The 20,706-nt window shown below is 42.0% G+C and overlaps 4 protein-coding genes across 4 annotated transcripts; 3 read left to right on the forward strand and 1 right to left on the reverse strand.

Moving 5' to 3' along the window:
- Window positions 1-496: 496 nt before the first annotated feature.
- Window positions 497-1,331, forward strand: LOC143343771 (protein NATD1). Its single transcript, XM_076768996.1, has 3 exons — window positions 497-654; window positions 795-901; window positions 1,119-1,331. Exons 1-3 carry the CDS (start codon window positions 525-527, stop codon window positions 1,329-1,331), a joined length of 450 nt encoding a protein of 149 aa, XP_076625111.1. The 5' UTR covers window positions 497-524.
- Window positions 1,303-5,893, forward strand: LOC143343770 (tetratricopeptide repeat protein 21B). Its single transcript, XM_076768995.1, has 6 exons — window positions 1,303-3,563; window positions 3,628-3,944; window positions 4,105-4,436; window positions 4,600-4,807; window positions 4,879-5,192; window positions 5,257-5,893. The coding sequence occupies exons 1-6, from the start codon at window positions 1,432-1,434 to the stop codon at window positions 5,887-5,889; spliced, it is 3,936 nt and encodes a 1,311-aa protein (XP_076625110.1). The 5' UTR covers window positions 1,303-1,431; the 3' UTR covers window positions 5,890-5,893.
- A 3,793-nt stretch (window positions 5,894-9,686) lies between these two features.
- Window positions 9,687-11,330, forward strand: LOC143343744 (malate dehydrogenase). Its single transcript, XM_076768946.1, has 6 exons — window positions 9,687-9,942; window positions 10,002-10,147; window positions 10,225-10,377; window positions 10,477-10,638; window positions 10,853-11,059; window positions 11,113-11,330. The coding sequence occupies exons 1-6, from the start codon at window positions 9,687-9,689 to the stop codon at window positions 11,206-11,208; spliced, it is 1,020 nt and encodes a 339-aa protein (XP_076625061.1). The 3' UTR covers window positions 11,209-11,330.
- Window positions 11,264-17,057, reverse strand: Lovit (loss of visual transmission). Its single transcript, XM_076768945.1, has 9 exons — window positions 16,184-17,057; window positions 15,678-15,940; window positions 15,268-15,516; window positions 14,746-14,996; window positions 14,494-14,607; window positions 14,111-14,401; window positions 13,576-13,706; window positions 13,334-13,508; window positions 11,264-12,508 (listed from the first exon to the last, which is right to left on the reverse strand). Exons 1-9 carry the CDS (start codon window positions 16,381-16,383, stop codon window positions 12,278-12,280), a joined length of 1,905 nt encoding a protein of 634 aa, XP_076625060.1. The 5' UTR covers window positions 16,384-17,057; the 3' UTR covers window positions 11,264-12,277.
- Window positions 17,058-20,706: the final 3,649 nt, after the last annotated feature.

The raw sequence follows: 20,706 nt of genomic DNA on the forward strand, positions 1-20,706 counted from the left end.
TAAAAATAATACAGATTTAATGTCAAGCTTAATCGATGCGTTTTAATTGTACCAGATTTGTGCAACTCCAGCGTATTAAATATGATCGTCAATGCCTGTAATGTAAAGAAAACGTCATATGAATATATTATACGTTTAGCTTTTCATAAAAACTCTTTTGCATTATTTATTGAAACCCTTCCCTGTATAAATAGTTCCTTCTTTAGAGAACAAATTCTCGATTTTTCCATGAGCAATATATTTTTGTTTTCAACAGTGCTTTTTGAGATCTATTTACTGTATAAAAAGGAAAATTATAAACAATTTTAGAATATGTTACTCATATAGGGATATATGATAGTAATACTGTATAGTCAAGTTGCTAAGCAACTGTATGTCAACAATAACATAACCTAGCATTATATTTGAAGTGTCATGTTCCAAGAAATGTAGAATTCATAAATTTAAAAGAATATGTAAGTATATGGTTTTGGAGTTTATACAAAGTGCGTTTTTAGATAGACTTTATACTATTCACCAATGTTATGAATTACATGACTAAGATATCGTCATTGACATTAAAACAAATCAAGCGATACCAATATGCAAGATTCTTTTACACTGTACATCATAATGAAAAACGAGGCATCTTTTATTTAAAACTGGATGATAATTGTAAGATGTATTACTTGAGCGATCATTACATTAATATTAACATTTTAACACTCTAGATATTAACAATATTTTGATTTTTACAATTTTACTCGTGCACATAACATAGTTGTGCTACTTTACATTATTTTTTATACTTTTAGCAAATGCTGTGTTGAAATACATTGCAGATGGAAAGGTCTTGGATATGCAAGCAATCAATGTACCATACAGATATACAGGACAAGGTATAGCACGGCTACTTGCTGAGGTATCATTTACTTTTACAATTATTGTAATTCCAAGTTAAAATATATGGTTTTAAAATATTAGTTGACAATGTAGATCTAAGTATGTTTTATTCTTATTCTCAAGAACATTTCTACCACATTAAAATTGAATAGTTCATCTAAGAATAAAAATGAACCATATGCTATATATTTGGTCAACATAATAATAAAAAAATTGCATAAAAATTGTATTTTCAGACAGCATTTACGTACGCTATCGTGAACTATTACTACATGTACTTGTCATGCGATTATATGCAGAAGTATTATCTCGCGATTAAAAATCCTGATCTCGAGGATCGTATTGTCGGACCACCACATATTTTAGAGGGACCAGATTCCGAACCATTGGACCCCGATGTTATTTACGAGCTACCCGATCCAGAAGATTTTCTGATATATTCCACTTAATAAACGTTTTCGTTAAAATTATTATTGCAAGTTAAATTAATCGAAATGTACGTATCATAAATTTATAGTCTGAAATCGAATATTGTATACCATTTACAAAATGGAGGAAACAGAATATACAACATTGATCGAATGGTTTTGTCATCAATTTTATTATAATGGAATGTTGCTACGTTCCAAAGAAGCGTGCGACGCTTATCCTACGAGCGAACGTTTGCGAATTCTTTTAAGCCTCGCGTACGCACTGACTGGAAAAACTCAAGAAGCGATTAAAGAAAGCTCGAGCTTGCTGAACAATCCAGACGCAACTTTAGCAGCGTTAATTCTTCAAAATATAGCGTACACAATTAGCGAGAACGTTGAAAGAGCAACCATGATGCAGATAGACACAAGAATCAGAGACGAAAGACGAAAATCATCACCGAATGCATTGTCGTTGGCAGCCATGGTGTTATTGCTGTCGCAAAAAGTTGATAAAGCTAAAGATTACGTAGACAGAGCTTACAAATTAAATTCGTCCAATATAAACGTTTTATTAGCCAAAGGCTGGGTAGATCTATCCGTTGCAAACGAAAGCAGCTCGGAGGAGCCGAATTTGTTTGAAGTTATCTTAGAACAAGACTCGAAGAACGTAAATGCTCTGCTGGGTTCTGCAAAATATAAACAGCAACATGGCGACAGTGCCGGTGCAATATTATCCTTAAATTCATTGATTGTACGTTATCCCAAGCTATGCTTGCCCTTGATCGAAAAATTGTACAATCAGCTCTCGCTGAAAGAATGGGACCAAGCATTGGAAACCGCCAATAGGATATCGTCGATCGATCCGAACAACTTGGATGCTATGAAAGCACACACGTTCGTAGTTTTTTGCAGAGATGGAAATTACAGCGAAGGGTTGAAGCATTTGCAATCGTTCTTTCGGAATCTGATGGTTACGGAACCAAGGAACGCGACCGTTTTCATCAGCAACGTGCAATTATTTCTGCGATTAGCCTGCAAAAATCAAGAAATCCTAACAGAACTGTTGAGAGTCACCGAGAAGATGGTGCAACAAAATTCTAAGAACGCTGACTTAATGGTAGAGTTGGGTAATTTGTACGTTTCGTTGAGCAAGGCTAAGGATGCGGAACATTGGTACAGAAACGCAGTGAGGATAAACGAATCCTCGTTCGTTGCTCTGATGGGGCTAGCGAATTGTCAACTCTTGGACGCCTCAGCGGATGCTGCGGAATTGGCGCAGCAACAAGTAGACTTTCTCATGGAAATACAATCGAATTCGATAGCCGCTGAGTTACTGTTCATGTCTGCGAAGTTGCAATCCAACGAGCCAACCAAGTCTCTCAACTCTTTGGACAATGCAGCCATGATCATATTGAGCAATTGCAAATACATACCCTATGGATACACGTACATAAAAACATTGAATCCTGACTTGTGTTTAGAAATCTCTAAACAGCGTCTGGTGTATTCGATAACGAAGGACGCGACGAATTTGGAACAAAATGGAGCATCTAATCAAAAGGAACCGAGTTTGTATTTATTGGAACAGTTGACGGAGGCGTATCCTGGTTTGGTCGAGGCGCAATTGCTGTTGAGCAAAGTGAAAATGCAGATAGGGGAGTTGGACGGTGCCTCGAGTATACTGAAAGATCTGCTGGACAACGTTGATTCGTCAAACGCGGAGGCTCATTTGCTCATGGCTCAAATCCAATCTCGTCGCGGGAATTATCAACTGGCTTCGCAGAGTCTCGAAGTCGGTTTGAGCTACAACTTCAAGATCAGGGACAATCCGATTTACCATTTGATCACAGGCATAGTTCAGAAAGAGAACAGAGACATCGAGGGCGCGATAAAAAGCTTCCAGGCCGCCATGTCGTACGCCGGATTACAATCCCGCGAAAACGTTATGGAAACTGTGCGTATCTCGACGTCCGACATGGCAACTCTTTATCTCGAACTGATCTCTGCGTACGCTAAAATGAGACAATTTGGCGAAGCAGTTTCCGCGATGCAGGATGCAAAAACGAAGCTTGGGAATACCACGGAAGAAGGCAGAATATTAATAGGACACGCGGAACTGCTCTTAGAAATGGGAGACTTGGACGAATCCATCAAATGTTTGTCCAAAGTCACACCAGATCAGCCATATTATCTGCAAGCGCATACGCGTTTGGCTGAGATCAATTTGAAACACAAGAAAGACAGACACGCGTTCGCCATGTGTTTCAGGTTTGTTTACGGGTCGTTGTTCTTGTTATTTTTCGATATGGATTGTTTATTCGTTCGTTTGTAGGGAATTGGTAGAACATTGTCCCGATTCCAAGACGTACAGCATGCTAGGCGACGCGTACATGTCTATACAGGAACCGGAAAGAGCCATAGAGGCGTACGAAGAAGCATTGAAACGGAATCCAACGGATAAGTTTCATATAGCGAGTAAATTAGGCAAAGCTCTCGTGAAGACTCATCAATACACGAACGCTATAAATTATTACTGGGAAGCTATGAAACAGGACAATTTCAAAGGCTTGAAGTTGGACCTAGCGAAGCTATTCATGACAATGAAACAGTACGATAAAGCAGAGGCTACGTTAGTACAGGAACTGCAAGGTAGATGTTGCGCCGTTAACGGGGATTCCCCAAACCGCGAACTAAATCAATAACGTTATTATTTACTTGTTTTTCTATAATAAATTTGTTTCAGGAGGGTTTTGAGTCGTAGAATCTAAATGATATTATTTTTTTACATTACTAACTTCTCGTGCTTTAGATGGTCGTCGAGATTCGGACATACAAAGTTTAGAAGTGCGTGGCAAACTTCTGTTGCTGCTTGCGAAAACGCGAGAGAGAGCAGATAATATTAAGGGCGCTCTATCGGCGCTCAAAGAGGCTAAAGAAAATCAACACAGGTACATACAGCGTCTAGGAGACTCCAGCTCGGAAGAAGAGAAACAAACCTTGGCTAACATTTGTTTGACAATGGCGGATTATTCGACTTCTTTGAGAGACTACGATCAAGCTATAATGTACTACAAGGAAGCTTTGAATCACAATCCAGCGAATGTGCAAGCCTTGTTGTCATTGGCGAAGCTATATATGCAGGTTAACAATTAAGACAAAGGTAGCTAATATGACCTAGCAAAAGTTAAGTAGTTTGATTTGTCTGAAAGTAAAGAGGAACATGGGTCATATTAGGTATCTTTATTCTATGTAACCCACGACTTATCATGTAAGTTCGTGAATAATGATTACCACAAATCAACAGACAAACAATTTGGACCGATGCGCCCAAAGCTGCACAGCTTTGTTGAACGCAGATCCGAACAACGAGGCAGCTTCGATAATGATGGCCGATCTTGCGTTCAGAAAGGTCGACTTTGACACGGCAGCGTTTCATTTTCGACAATTATTGATGAAGCAACCGACCTACTGGACTGCACTCGCAAGGCTGATAGAAGTTTCTCGTAGAACAGGTTGGAACAAAGGATAGACATTTTTCTAGGATATTTTATAGAGTCTGACCAGACGCGTTTCATCGGTTCAGGGGACATGGACGATCTCGAGGAATGGCTTCACCGTGCAGAACTGGGTATGAGCGGTTCAAGCTTAGCCGCTGGATATTATTACTGCGCTGGCTTATTGGATTGGCGCATGGGAAGATCAAATTCTGCACTGCGTCAGTTTAATTTCGCAAGACGCGATCCTGAGTGGGGCCAACAAGCAATATACAACATGATCGAGATTTGTTTAGATCCGGATGACGATTCCTCTCTTTCGAACGAGGTCTTCAACGACGAAGACGCGGAGTATCAAGACTCCAGAACCATGGCCTTGAAAACGGCGTACCGTCTGTTGCAGGTATTTCAGACAAAGAAACTATAACAAACTTGCCGGAGCAAATAATTTAAAACCACTGTTTCAGGAGCTGAGTCCTAAAGGCAGTCCGCACGAAATGTTAACGCACCGGCTGTTGAGCAACTTCTTCCTGCTAGTTACGAAACAGAAGTCGAACATAGAGAAGGCGTTGCAGGATTGCACGGCACTGGCCAGCCAAGAGGCTCTGAGGGATCACGTTGGACCTGCTCTTGGCATGGCGATGGCTCACATCCTCCTGAAACAAACACCTCGGGCACGAAACCATTTGAAACGCGTCAGCAAGAACATATGGACCTTCGAGGATGCAGAGTACCTGGAACGCTGTTGGCTATTATTGGCCGACATTTACACGCAGTCGAACAAGTACGACGAGGCTAACAAACTCCTGAAACGCGTTTTACAACATAATGCAACCTGCGTCAGGGCACACGAATTATCGGGCTACATAGCTGAGAAGGAGCAGAATTATCGCGAAGCAGCGTTGCAATACTGTCAAGCGTGGAAGTACGGCGGCAAAGCCAAACTGTCGGTTGCCTACAAGTTGGCTTATTGCTCCATGAAGGCGAAATCGTACGCGGAGGCGATCGAAGTCTGCAACGAAGTGCTCAAACTGAACCCCGAGTATCCGCGCATCAGAAAGGATATTTTGGAAAAGTGTATTAACAATTTGCGAACGTAATAAAAGTTCTTTTCTCTCACAACGTGTGTATCCATATTTTGTACCCTGGTTACCATAAGTAAATAAGTTTGCCTGGCCACGCATTATATTATCTGAAATCCGATTTGTGTCAACCTGCATATGATTTTGAGTCTCAACTGCCCAGGCATTTTTATTTTCCAACCCATGTATACCTATTACATATAAACGAGGTAAAGAATCGCTGTACCATGAGTGTCATATAACATGAGATACACTCTTCCAAAGTGAAACAAAATGTTAAAAAGATCATGCATCAGATTGTAAGGGGATCCTCGTAAGAAGGCTTTAATCTTCGTAATGGTTTTAATGGTCAACAATAATTAGCTTATGGTCATTGTGTGGTCAACAGTGAGGTTGACATCAAGATCAGCGGTCCAGTGAAGATCTAAAAATGGTCAACAGGTGGGACCAATCGAAATAATATTGTTCTTTAGACCAAGCGGTTCTTCACTCCTCACGTCGACACTGTCTCCCCACTCTTCGACTTCCCCACTCGAAGACTACCGCTGGACAAATTCTTCAGTACCCCTGGAGCATCCAGGGGGATCGGGTCTCGCGGGCCTAAGTTAGGCCATTCGTGGAGCGGTGACCACTGGGGGGACCAGGAGTGACCAGGACTGACCAGGGCTGACCAGGGCTGACCAGGACTGACCAGAACTGACCAATACTGACCACTACTGACCAGTGCTGACCAGTGCAGATCCGACTACTGACCACTACTGACCACTACTGACCAGTGCCGGACCGTGATGACCAACGGTAAGAACTATTTAAAATTGCTCTCCCCTCTTCTATTCTATCGTCTGATACCAATTTTGCTTCAATGAACTGATTTTGCCATGCTTGTCTAACTGATGTTGCTATAATTTGAATATTTTCTTATTTTACAGCTGGCCCAGTGGTAACTATCCTATGTACTGACAACAAGTAGTAAGTCCACTCCACTTATTTGTATTTTATTATTTTCATTTGTTTGTTTCATGTGAATTCTATTTTATTTATCTATCTGATTTTATTTGGTTATTATGAATGCTCCTTTTCTCTGTTTCTATTTTTACATTGTTTGTCGAATTTATGTTATTGCTTTGTAATATACTGATTAGAATAAGATTTTTATTTTTTCGTTCTTGCTCGAATTCTCGTAATATTCTGCGGAGGTACTTTGATTCTTTCATTTCGTTTGATTGTTTGGTGTCTTGATCCAAGTTTCTTTTGAAAATTCTTTCAACTCTCTTCGTTGGTTGTGCATCTTTCATTGGTTGCACTTTCGTTTGTTTCTCCTTCGACCAACGATCATTGATCACAGAATATCTTTATTAATGGAGGGTGGTTGGGAATCGGTTAGGGTTAGGGTTAGGGTTACGGTTAGGGTATCGAATGTTCGTTTTGATATGTACAACATTGTGTCGATGCATATATCATATTTGTTTCGACGACGCTGATTAATATAAGATTTTTATTATTAAGTTTCAGCTTAAATTCTTGTAATATTAATATAAATATTAGTTTTGATTTCAGTTTAAATTTAGATTAATCGCAAGGACATCGAGGGAGTACGCCACAACCGCCGGGGGACTTCTAATTCCAAGTTGATTAGTCTAAGCTTCGTCGCGAATCTTAAAATTAACGTCGAAGATTTCTTTATTGTACATATTTTCGCGTCTGTACCAAGCAATTATTCAATAAGTAGCTTCTCGTTTTCTCGATCCCTCGTTCCTAGCTTCGGTCACCGCTGTTTCATCGATTGAAACATGTGATCGGCCGTGTATCTGGTCCGAAAGATCTAATCGCCTTCCCTTGGTAAGCTTGATTGAGGGAAAACGGCACTTCGCTGGAAGGTGTGGAGTTTCCGTATTCTGCGGAAACGCATACCTTCCAGCGGAAGTCGACTCTGTCTCAGGTACTCTCTCTTTGTCAGACAGCCTAAGTCGGGTCCTTCGGGCTCCCGGCGGGTTGCGTTGGAGAAATGGAGACCTCGATTCGGAGTTGCAGTTCTCTGTTTTCTTGTTGAGATCGAGTTAGCAAGGGCAGTAGATTCGATCCTCGGATCCGCTGCACGGTATAGCATCGCGTCGCGTCGCGTCGCGTATCCCACGATTTAACTTCATCCCTCTTTTTAACCACATAATTGCTTGGTACAAGGAATTTTGTTTCCTTCTATCGTCCGAATTTTAGCTTCAACTTGACTAGACTTGAGCTTCGACGTTAATTTTAAGTCTCTAGTGTATCTGCGTATGCCAAGTAATTATTTAACAAGTAGCTTCTCTCGACTCGTTCTCTCGTTTCTTGTTTCGGTCACCACTGTTTCGTCGAACAAAACATGTGATCGGCCGTCCAGTTTGTCCGAAAGATCTAGTCGCCTGCCAATGATAGATCGATTTCTAGAAATAGAAATCAATCTACCAAGGGTAGTGTTGATTCGATCCGAAGATCTGCTGCACGGTTCAGCATCGCGTCGCGTCGCGTCTCCAACAATTTAGCTTCATCCCTTTTTAAACAAAATAATTACTTGGTATTTAGACTTAAGTCCTTAGTGTAGTCGCGTGTCCTGTCAAGTAATTATGTAACAAGTAGCTTCTCTTTCACTCGTCTTCCGTCCCCTCCGATCACCACTGCTTCCATGTAGAAAGCAAGTGATCGGCCGATTAGCTGGTCCGAAGGGTCAGTTGCCGTCCTCTAGTAAGACGATCCAAGGGAAAGGGTATTTCGGCCGCAGAGGGGATCAGGGACTGTTCCTGTCTGCGGTAGCCCCGACTCAGGATCCCTCTCTCTGTCAGACATCCCGAGTTGGGTCCATTTGGCTCCCAACAGGCTGCTTGGGGGAAATGGGGAACCCGTGTCGGGTGCGTCGATTCCCTTCCCCTTCGATCGGACTTGCCAAGAGGCAACGAGCTGACCCTTTTGACCTCGCTATTCGGTTCGCGTCTCTCGTTCCTTGCACTATTGCATGGTGCATCGCGTCGTATCGCGTCGCGTCACCCACGATTTAGCTTCGCCCTTCTTTTAAACAAAATAATTACTTGACATGACTAATCTAGTTTCTAAGGATGTAAAAGGGAGATCGATGGAACTTGGATTCCATCTATCTCCTTTCGGGTCTCCACTCGCAGCAACCTCCACGTGGTGAGACCTGGTAATCGGTGTTACCCACGATAGAAAAGTTCTTCTTCGTGGGTAATACCGAGCTAATGGCTGCGAATTTAGAATTGTTTCTTGATATAATAAACGAATTTAGATTTACAGTTAGGCAGGTGTTTGGTTAACCATTATGTTATGCAGGTTATTTTTATTTGAGGACAAATTCTTTTAACTCTCTTCATTGATTGTGCATCTTACATTGGTTGCACTTTCGTTTGTTTCTTCTTCGACCATCGATCGTTCGTCACAGAAGATCTTTATCAATGGAGGGTGGTTAGGAATCGGTTAGTGCGGGTCTCCATTCGCAATAACCTCCGATATACGAGTAGATCTTTCACCCAATGTATTTTTTCGGTCCATTTTTATGGGGTCTCGAAACCCCCTTACCATTTTCGTGTCATTCGCAACGTTACTAACAGATTCAGAAATGAATTGTTATCCCTTCCATAGTCAACTCACATGTATTTACGCAACACTACAGCTGTTTGCCTATCAATACTAATTCAATAAAATCACCCCCGAATTTTCAGGTCGGTATGGCAGTCAGATCGGGCCACGAAAGTCCATAAGGTGTAGGGTCTATTCGTATACCTCGTCTATGATCGCCAACTTCAATACTCGGTTGATAACCAACAAACATGAATTTGATCGTTCCAGAAGAAGGCGAGACCGTGGTCACTAACGTTTTACGACGCAAGGACGACGTCCTGCGTATCGTGGTCACGGACGGGACCACGGAGATGACTCTGGCATTCCTGCACCGGATATTGTCCGCCAACTCGTTTGGTCCGAACCAATCGGTGTTCATCAGTGTTTACGAATTCCCGGAAAAGGCAGTGTTTTTGGAAAGCATCGCGATCGAACTTACCGCGTTCAGTCCCAATATTTTGCATGGTGAATAACCTCAGTCCTTGCAGTTCCTTTAAGGATTAATTATCTTTTTATGGGCACAGGCATTAATTACTCTTTCGATGCTTCCGTCGCTTTCAAAGACGCAGACGTTGTGGTCTGCATAGGTACAGCAAGGGGGTACATGTTCACCGAAGATGATTACAACGATCTATTTTTCAAGGATTACGTTCGCGTCGCCAAGTTTTACGTATTAATTCGTTTCACCGAATTAGACCAATGCGCCTACAGTTGCTATAGTTCAGTACTTTGTTCCTTTCTCTATAGGGCGAATGCATAGAGAAATACGCAAAAAAGGACGCGAAGATTATAGTACTCGGTGGCACAGCTGCCACGATCATATCCCGATACGCCAAGTCTATTCCTATCAAGAATATAACAGCCCTGTCTATGTTCAATAGAAATATCGCTACAGCACATGTACGACTTACATAGAACGTTTGATTCGATTAGTCGCCTCTGGGTGTGTTTTGGGGATGCTTGTGTGGAACTTATCTGAGGTTATCACGATTGTTTTAGATTGCTGCTCAAGCAAACTGTCATCCGACAGATATTAAGAACATTATAATTTGGGGTACCAACAACAGGTACAACTTTCCAGATTGCAGGTACATGTACTTCGCGGATGGAAGGCCCCTAACCGACGAGCTAATAGTGTGGCTAAAAACTGATCTTCCAGGTGTAAGAGTGTATTTTCTATACCTTGTATCTTGTAATTTTTACTCTACTATCTTATTGGACTATTCTCACCGCTTCTGTAGACTAGCTCCGTCATTTTGTTAGATACTGGTCTGCCTGCTATCTGTAACATAAATTCTGTACCATTGAAATGTTGTAAGCGAACGAAATAGGAAAGGTATGCGATTATTAAACAATATTCCCTTTTATTTTGTAGATTCTGCGAAAGATCACCCATAGACCTAGATACGTCAGATCGACAGCGTGCTGTTTGGCGGACCATTGCGAGATTTTGTGGAATGGTACCCCTGACAACGAGTGGGCCTGCATGGAGGTATTGTCCGACCATTCTTACGGCATTCGAACAGGGATATTTTTCTCGTACCCTGTGTTCTGTAGAAACGGACAATACGAAATCGTACAAGTATAAGAACCTGTTTGAAAACTTTAGATTCGGTTCACAATATAATTTCGTAGGGCCTCGCTATCGACGAATACGTTAAGAGATACATCTTGGACTTAAGCAGACTGATAGCAAGAGACGTCACTGCCGCCAGAGCACTGTGCGATTAGAACTCAAACAGCAGATAATATACGATATGTTTTTCACTGGAATATAACCCGTTCGTCTACTATTTATGCATTTTATTGCATTTATACAAGGTACATTTATTTACAAGTTTCCTTCGACGACGTAAAGTTGCAACTTTACAACGTGCCATAAATACATGGAGCCATTATTTGTGCATCGTTAACACGGTATTCTTATTACACGAATAAGCACTTGTCTTCATGAAAGCTGTTATTAACGAAAAGGTGTCAACGGTTTTTCTTAAAATATATAACATTCTTACCACGTGATCATAACCGTTTTTACCGACAACCGTTAAAACCAGGGGCGGACCAACGAGTATCATCTCCCCCGGCAAGAGTTACGATCTTAAATATATTCATTATTCGTCTCAATTGTTTCCATTCGTCACCCCTTTTCATACGATGGAATTATTAACGATCCCCAGTTTTATAAAATCTATAGATTCATCATTCGTGACGAGAAAACTAATCTAATTTATAATAATAATCGTTACACAAGTATATTTTTGTATGTACAGACCAAATGTTCTGGGATTTCTAAACGAGAAACATATTTTATATTTGTCAACCCAAAAGGATTTTAATCGTAGTTTCAAAAGATTTAAAGTGTATCGATGAAAGGGTCAGTGATGGAAATTATTTGTCTTTCATACAAAATAACAATCCTGGTTCGCCATATTTCTATCGTAACGCCGGTATACCCGCTTTCGAGTGACAAAATGGCACCACCAGTTCGCTTGAAAACGGGGTGGGTAGCGACTTCGAACACCGAGTAAACAAAAATAATGAGGGGGTGATGTCGTTTAACCCATTAGGCACCAAATTAACTAACAATATGACTGATTATTAAGTATAATACTCCTTGTATTTAAAAAAAAAGATGAACAATTACTTTTCGAAATCTTCTGAATGGCACACTGGTACTTAATGGGTCAACAAACTTCTCGACTGCATCTCGAGTATTTCTTCCCGCCAATTATACCTCGAAGGCCGGGAGATAGACAAACAAGATTAGCATGGAGTCGCGTATCTTCTACCTGAATCGAGCTCAGAGATCCAAATACATGACTTGCGTCGCAGAAATGGCCCCGCAAGCGGCGAGGGTGCTCGCCACGCAAACCACCGCCGTGGTGGTTCCAGACTGACTAACGATAGTCCCTAGACAGCAGGAGAGCAGAAATTGTGCCAGGAAGACCATCGACGAGACGATCGCTACGTCGGTACCGAGACCACGCACGCCCTCGCTTTGAACGGCTTCTCCATCGGCTGTCACCTCGAACTGCAAAGACGACTAATTCAATTTCCAACACACACACACACAGACAGACGGGCAAACACGAGCTCACACATACAGTATTACGTATCATACTATTTAATGACACTACAGATCTTGCAACGTTTATCATGTTTCATCAAATTGACACTGTTACTTCTAACATGGGATATTTAAGGACTGGAATATACCGAAAAAATAAGCTTCGTTTGCACATTTTTTGCAAACAAAACTGCGAAGCTTTTCCGGTGGGGGTTCCCCTCACTGTTTTATTCATCCTTCGAGGATGCACATAAATTTTTTGAATGGAAAATAATGAAAATTGTGGACGTTGTTTAGTAATTTAGTAACTTCAGTATTTCAAGCGCCGTCATTGTGCAAAAGCTCGTTGGAAAATGAGCGTCGCAGTCGGGTATGTTTTCTCGTTAGTAGCTCTCTAAGAAATTAGCAGAATTGCTCCCAAAGGAGCGCTTCTCGTTTCGCCGAGAGCTCCGATAGTCGTTCTCGACTGAGCGATATTATTCGAGGCAATTGTTTTCTTGGTGACAATGGCGACAATCGTAACTTTCGAAACGATGCAGCTCCGTAACATCCCCCTCGGGTAAAATTCATCTTACGAGGCTTTTAAGGACAATTGAACAAAACGAGAACTGTAATTTAACCGTGTATAATTTAAGAGCGTCTGTGGTACGATTAACTGACCGAAAGTAGACGAGACATGCGTGGTTTCTGTTGATGGAAAAATATTTTTACCGCGTATCCAATTTTTTAAATATTTCACTTGGTTTATTAAACTTTGTATTTGCAAAAATCTTCGAAAATGTTACTCACCGTCGACGAAGCGTGATAATGTGCAACCAACAAGTACGGCATGGTGAACAAAGTGGAGTACATAACGCCTGCTGTCCAAGAGAATATGATCACCCCCACCGGATGTTTGGTCAGCGCCATCATCATCATACCGGTACTGTAGAACAGTAGGCCGCAAATGTAAACTCTTCGGGCTCTGTCCAAACAAAAGTCACAAAGTTTTGACCCCGTAAAAATTGAAAATTAGGGAAGATCGAGATTACTTGTAGCGTTCTATCAGCTTTTCGATGACCAACGAATAACACGAGCAGGAAAGCGAGTACATGGACATTCCCCAGCACCCGAAACGAACGCCACTTTCGTACAGTTCTCGTTCCTTGGTGCCATCCGGCGCCTGTGATCAGACAAATTTACGAAACTCTGCTCTAAAGTCGATTCAAATTGTTCAGTCTCTGACCGAATACTTCCGAAAATGCAGAATCTACCCTAGGAATCAATTCCTCGTGCCAATATAAATCGAAAAGTCCTTTTCCATTTTGCAATCGGACGTTTCGTTACCGAGATATGAGCGATTGAAGTTTTACGCGCGCGAATATCTAGTCATGTGTCCCGTGCGTGACTGTGCGCATGCGCCGCCACGCGATCAGCTGATTGTAATGGCGCGAAACTGTAGCGCGATCAACAAACTTTAACTACTCATATCTCGGTGACGAAGCATCGGATTACGAAACGGCAAAGGACTTTTTGATTCATATTTTCACGAAGAATCGATCGGTAATAATGTAAGGAGTTGCTCGCCTGCGGATTGCCGCCATAGACAGCCTCACCGACGAAATCCGTGAAGTAGAGCGAATAACAGACGTGGGCCATCCAACAGAACAGGTTCGTCAGGCACACCATGCGTAGACTGTGCGGCATGTATACGATCGAAAGAAGATATTCCCTCAAAGTAGTTTTAGGATTCTCGCCGCTCTCCTCGAAACCAGATTTATCGCCACTGACTTCCTGAGGTATGGCGTCTGGTATCATAGGCACTTGTCCAGCTCTTCTTTCTGGCTCTTTTACTGGCAGAGGCTTTAAGACAAATTCCTAAGGAACCATGTACACTTAACGTTAGGGCTTTTCTTGAGGATATAAACAAATCTTAAGAGGCAAGCATGGACGACCATCTTTGAACTCACATCCTTCTTTGTGGCAACGTCTTGATCATTGTCGAGTGTCCCGTAAGAGACGGACTCTTCCGTCGTAATTTTATCGTGCTCCTTTTGCTCGTCCTCCTTTCCTTCGGCAGACATCTAATTAAATTTGAAAACAATCTGCAGGGTACTTCGTAATACGTGAATATGTTTTCTTAATTCTAAACATGTAAATCAATACGTTGTTTTGTTAATAAACAGTAATGGACACTCGATGGAAATGAATGAAAAACAAACCATTTGCTCGTGTAACTGTTGATACTCGTCCCTCTCCAGTAATTCCAGAGGGATTTCCTTGAAGCTGGTAATGGTGCAAAATACACAGATGACAAAGATGATGGTAATTAAAGTGAACGTTGCATGGAGATGTCCACCCAGCATGATTCCTATCGCAGTGGCGTCCCAGTTAATGCCACCCAATCCGTAACCCATGAAACCACCTAAGCCTGCCATTATGGTGAACGTGCTTAGCCCTTTGGCGTGATCCTCTGCGAATACAACGAGTGTCCTGATATTATTTCCCATTGGCTACTGGCACTGATCCGATTAGAAGTAAGTGGGAACGCAAGAACGCGGACAAATTGGAGGATTACGAATCTTTGTTGCCAAGAAGATGAAATATATTATGTGTAAGTTGTTAGGGTAGATGGAGTTAAAAAAATATTTTGTTAAAAGTAGATATTTAGAATATTTCTTGAAGCAGCTTAGTTAGGACCTTGAGGCTAACTTGCTTGACCAGGAGGTAGTTCATTTACTTGCCAGGTGTAGTGACGTCAAGCAAATAAGCCCTGGCCGGGCTCTGGCAAGCGTCAGCGTCGAAGTCGAGGAGAACCGTGCCCAAAATCGTAAAGAAGATGCCCCAAGAGTGAGAGGGCGGCTTCACAGCATCCTCTTTCGCTTGTTTGGCTGTAGTTCGATGACCCAGAGGGACCGAGTAGTTAGTCCAATGGGGTGGCGTGTCGCCGAAAGCGTAACCCATGTCCTCGCCATTGGGGACCAATATTAATCCTGCATTTACCACCCGTGGACTTTATTTTAAATTAGTACTATTTCTATTGCGATTTTATGGATATTTGCTGGGACCAAAAGGCATCTATTTGAGACGTTTGCATCAAGGTAACGTAGGAGGTTTTTGTCGGAATTGAGGATTGCTTTTTCGCTTTCCTCACCTATCAATACGCCAATTGCCAGTAACATGATGAAGGGTCTTCTTCTCCCGTACTTCAGCCTGCATCTGTCGCTCAAGCTTCCCAGAATCGGAGTCACGAAGAAGCCGATGAGAGGGCTGAGAGCCCAGACGAGCGTCATGTGCTGATGATCCACCCCGATCTTTAGGAGGGTCGGTGAAACGAAGGCCGTTTCGGCGGCGTACGAGAATTCGATCCCCATCACGGCCGCGGACACGCGCACCAATTCCCCTCGCGTCTTTTTCCTGAAAATCAACTCGATCAGCCCGATTGTATTTCGTTAAAAGAGTCTTCCTCAAGAGTCTAGAGCCTGGAAAGGTTTAGTAAAGCAGACCTAACCCAGAAACGGACATTCTCCGTGAATATTTTGCGAAAAAACAACGAGAAATCCCCCTTAAAAAGTGACAAAATGACGGGTCGTTTCATCTTTGAGTCATCCACGAGGCTAACTTGGATTCCGAAAGGGTGAGTTTGCAAAGTTGAACTACCTGTAAACATGTGCGTAATCGTCCAACGTCCTCTCCAATTTCGGCGGTCCCCGAATATGATTGAGGAATCCCTCGATCCCTTGATCCGTGGGCACGCTGCTCTTCCACTCTTTCCATACCTCCCACCTCTCTTTGATCTTGTCGCGTACACCGTGGACCCTGCCAGCGAAGCCCTCGTACTCGTGGAGCTTGTCGACCATGATTGCGTACGACGTGTATCGCGCGCGAATACCTTTCCCACCGTGTTTCAATCGAAAGTCCTCGGTGTCATCGCGACGCCAGGTACCGGGATCTATGACACCTCTCGAACGGACGGTTCACGCCGCGAACTCTACGCCCACGCGTTCGTCGTTCGAACGTTCCGTGGGGGGATGAAAAATCCCCGGTTACGAATTTAATTAGCGCGCACCGTAGGAAGCGCGCGTTTCCGATCCATCGCGAACGAACTGGCTGGTCGATCCGTAGAGAAGGGATACTTTCGGTAGGGGTTGGGGGTGGTGTGCTACGCCGGTGAGATACGAGACACGACTGGCGGTTCCGCAAGCTCGCGGCCAAGACGAAAGCACCAGCGACGTCGACTCTCGCCGAGGGATGCCTGGTTCCAACGGCGTCCACGTCCGACCCCGCGTGCCCAGAGGATTGTAAAATGAGCTTTTCGTGTACCGGGGGGGAAACCTACTTACCGGGTGGCTCCTCGTTAGCGTTGATTAAAATCGGTTCCGTCGCGAGGGGAGCGATCGAATTGGAAAAAGGGGATTTCTCGATAGGGGTAACCTATGGGGGTTGTTATAGTATCCGGTCCCATGAGCGAAGACGGAACCCAACACCCTGTTCGAGAATATTTATCGCCAGGTTTTACACCCCTTTCCTAATAATCGACTACACGGACGATGTTATCGGCTTTTCGTGGAGCAATTTGAGAGATGCATTAGGGAATACTGGGAGTTGAGCAGGGTGTTATTTAATTATTGGGGCTTTTCTAGGTATTAAAATTCAAATACTACTATTCTAATATCGTTTTTCGAAGAGCGCAATTACGTACAACTGACAGTAATCGGGAATATAATTGGAATTCTATGACGGACCAAGCGAAAATGAGTTTGATCAACGCGTTATGGTTCTCTGACAATGGGCTATCGATGCGTATTGCTATCGTAAGCTCTTACTAAGGAGAAGCTCGAGGCAAGGCCATATACGCAACAAGACCTACTTTGTAGGACTTCGTTGTCGACTAATGCGACGGTTCGATATGCTCGCGACAGTATAATATGCTTCCTGAAAAAAAGTCACGTTTCCTTAACGGTATCTCGCCCTATCCTAACGATAATTCCACGGAGAGTGCAATCGAAGATGCAAGTTTCAACATCGACGCGGCCTATCCGCCATGTTTGAACAGCGAAGAAGGCGTCCATTTTTTTCCTTAACGCACCTTAACCTTTCTTTATTCTTATTTGAATATCACCATTGATACATTATTATTCGAATATTCCAGTACAATTATTCAAATATAATTCTTTAAATAAAAAATAAAAGAGAAACGGAGAGATTAAAATATTGCTATACTCGCGAAGTCGTTAATAACGTTAAACCAGAATCTGTAAAACATTATGCGTTTGTTCGTATAAAATTCTCCTCTGGACGGCGTTAAATCGAATTGAAAATCCGCCGCGAAAGGAGCACGAGGGAATCGACAAAGTGCAATTTCCGCGGCGGAAATTACATCTGCGACCAGTGGAAAAAGCTTTGTTGGGAAGCTTCGTTTGCGGAGACAGAGTGTAGTCAGTTCGATGTGTACGCGTGTAAACACTTACGCCTTTAAGAATAAAGCAAACACCATGTATTTCTATATACACGTGCGTAGATAAGCGGAAAGAGCTGGTGTTCGATACCATTATTATTTATGCCGTGTATATTAAACGTTGTAAGAACGAAAGCAATATTTTTTTAAACGGCACTATTCACATCGTTCATATTAATGTTATTCCAACCGATCGTAACGTGATCGATGCAGCGTCAGACGCAGGAAAATGGCGGATACGAGAGATGGTATAAAGGCTTGAGTCGATCGACAAGAAAAATCCTTGGCTGCTTAGAAAGTTTTCGAATCGTTAAGGAAATTATATTTGTTAAGGTGTGTAGTTTATTTCCGTCGTGACGCACGGATACGAAATAAATACGCGACATTAACGATAACATTTGAGTTAACCTTGCGCGAGAAGAACAAGTCAATGACGATCGTCTATAGTCTGTTAATCATTTAACGTGCAGTTTCATTGAAGACACGTGCAAATATCGTTTTAATTCTTATCGATGCATGTCGTTGTTAGAAGCAATCTGTTATGCAATCAGGCTTACGTTACATCTGCAAATGCAAAATAAGACGAAACTGGTCCTTGCTGTATTCTACTCCTGTTTGGTCCCATAAATGTTAGCAATCTGCTCAGAAACGGTAGTCACATACACTTCCAGTTCGTAAGAATTTTTATATCATGACAATTAATCGATAATTTATAGTTGCTTCTCAAAGTCTGATTTCTTTTTAATTCAATGCTGTATGTATCGCTTGCTTCTTATCTTAGATGCTACTTTCATTAATTACATGGTATTTTCTGGTCGAGCAATTCGTAGCGTAGTTACTGGAGGCGGAGCACCGGTTTCCAATCCGATTATTTGATTAAACTTTATCAACCCTCCAAGCTCGCTTCCATGAAACAACCATGATGGAGAAAAGCACGGTTATGATTGCACCGGAACCTCGATAATAATCTTGGTATTTGTCGATGGATATCTTTATTATTCGATAAATAAGTCGTCCGAACTTCGTGTAAGAGGAAGACATTGCTGTTCGAGTGAGTCGTCTAATAGTAAATCCATTTTAGTCGATAAATGCTCGTAATTGGATAAAGGATGAAAATGGCATCGTAAGTAATATTTCAGACGAGGTTCCATCAATCATTTCAAGATTGCATTGCATTCACTGTATTTTATCAAGTCCACAGTCGCCATCTTTTTCCATGTTGAGACCACAATGGCCACCATCGTCCATATGTGTATGCTGTGATTAACCTAACCTTAAAGTAAATAGCAATCACGATATAGGAAGGCAAAATGAAGAACGTAGATCCTGTAGGGATTGAGATTTTCATTATTCCTGTCGAAGGATAAATTTATCTTTGGTTCGTAGTCTTTCAGGGAGGTAGCATTGGTAATAAAATGAAAGGTCAATAGGGGAGACGATCGATTTCACGGGTAAACGGGAGCTCAACGTTGATCTCTATTGTTTTTTGCGCGTCTTCTCTTTGCGTGCGTAAATCCTATTTATCTTGAATGTCTGCCTAATACGTATTTCCTAGCTTCAATTTGCCTGGCGTAGAAACGATAGTAAATTCGTGGGAGAATGAGACTAGTACATCATTTACGTTGCTATAGACGATGGAATCTGTGTTAAGAGCATCTATAGAGATTGTGTTTACGATACCATTATACCAATAGACAGTTTCTAAGTTCCGACTAGGGATTTAAGTGCCTTGGATGATCCAAAAGTTCTACATACTCTGGAGATGACAGAGATTTTGAGGATTATGAGAAAACTCCAATGCTCCAGGTTCTAATTGGGAGTTTAGAAACCTTGGAATAGCCCAGAAGCCCTAAGAATCCCCATTGGTGTTCTAACACCGACCTACACCCATGCAGTCTGAAGCAAAATAGCGGTTTTTAAGATCATCCGAGGACTTCAGAGTCTCCAAGTGTTAACTAGGAGTTTAGAAACCTTGGAGTAATCCAGAAACCTTAAGAATCACAATTAGTGTTCTAGCAGACCCATACCTAATCCAGACCTATCAATAGAAGTTTAATATTTTAGAATGGAAATTGAATGGAAAGTCTTCGAGTTGTAAACTTCAAACGTCCCGAAGCTCTGAATTAATAACTATCTTTTGGACTCGAAATACGTTCGATATTTGAACTTGTATATTACGGGTTAGAATCATTTGAGCTTCCTAGGCTTTGAACCTTTGAACTTTAATTAGCTCAACTCGTTGAAACTATCCTTGGACTTCGTTGATCGTTAAGGCTTGCATCGGCCATGTACTTTGTCGTGATTGCTTGATTATCGTCATTCATTGACGTGCATAACAAAACAGAACCTTTTGCTCCACATTCTAAAGACAGAACCCGATGCCTCATCAATTTGCACTTTTCCTGCTTCACGACCGGCAAACAAGGTCGCCTAAACTCCGATGAATCGCTAACCTGGCAAATATACGGCGTTATTAATTGATCTGCTGCATAAATTTTATTTCATCCATCGAAATACAGTTTAATAACACGACATTTCTAAATAATTCTTGGAACATCGCGTTATGATAGCTCCTAATGGTTACCAAGATATTCAGTAAGATTTCTTTCGATATAATCGTATAATCAAAATGACGTAAGGTGGACTTACTCCACTATGGTTCCAACAGTTTTGTTAAGTTTATTTATTAAGGAGAAGAGCCATCATCTTTTCGTAAGGGATGGAA

This window comes from Colletes latitarsis, chromosome 7, assembly GCF_051014445.1.
Source record: "Colletes latitarsis isolate SP2378_abdomen chromosome 7, iyColLati1, whole genome shotgun sequence".
In the NCBI taxonomy this organism is placed as follows: Eukaryota; Metazoa; Arthropoda; class Insecta; order Hymenoptera; family Colletidae; genus Colletes; species Colletes latitarsis.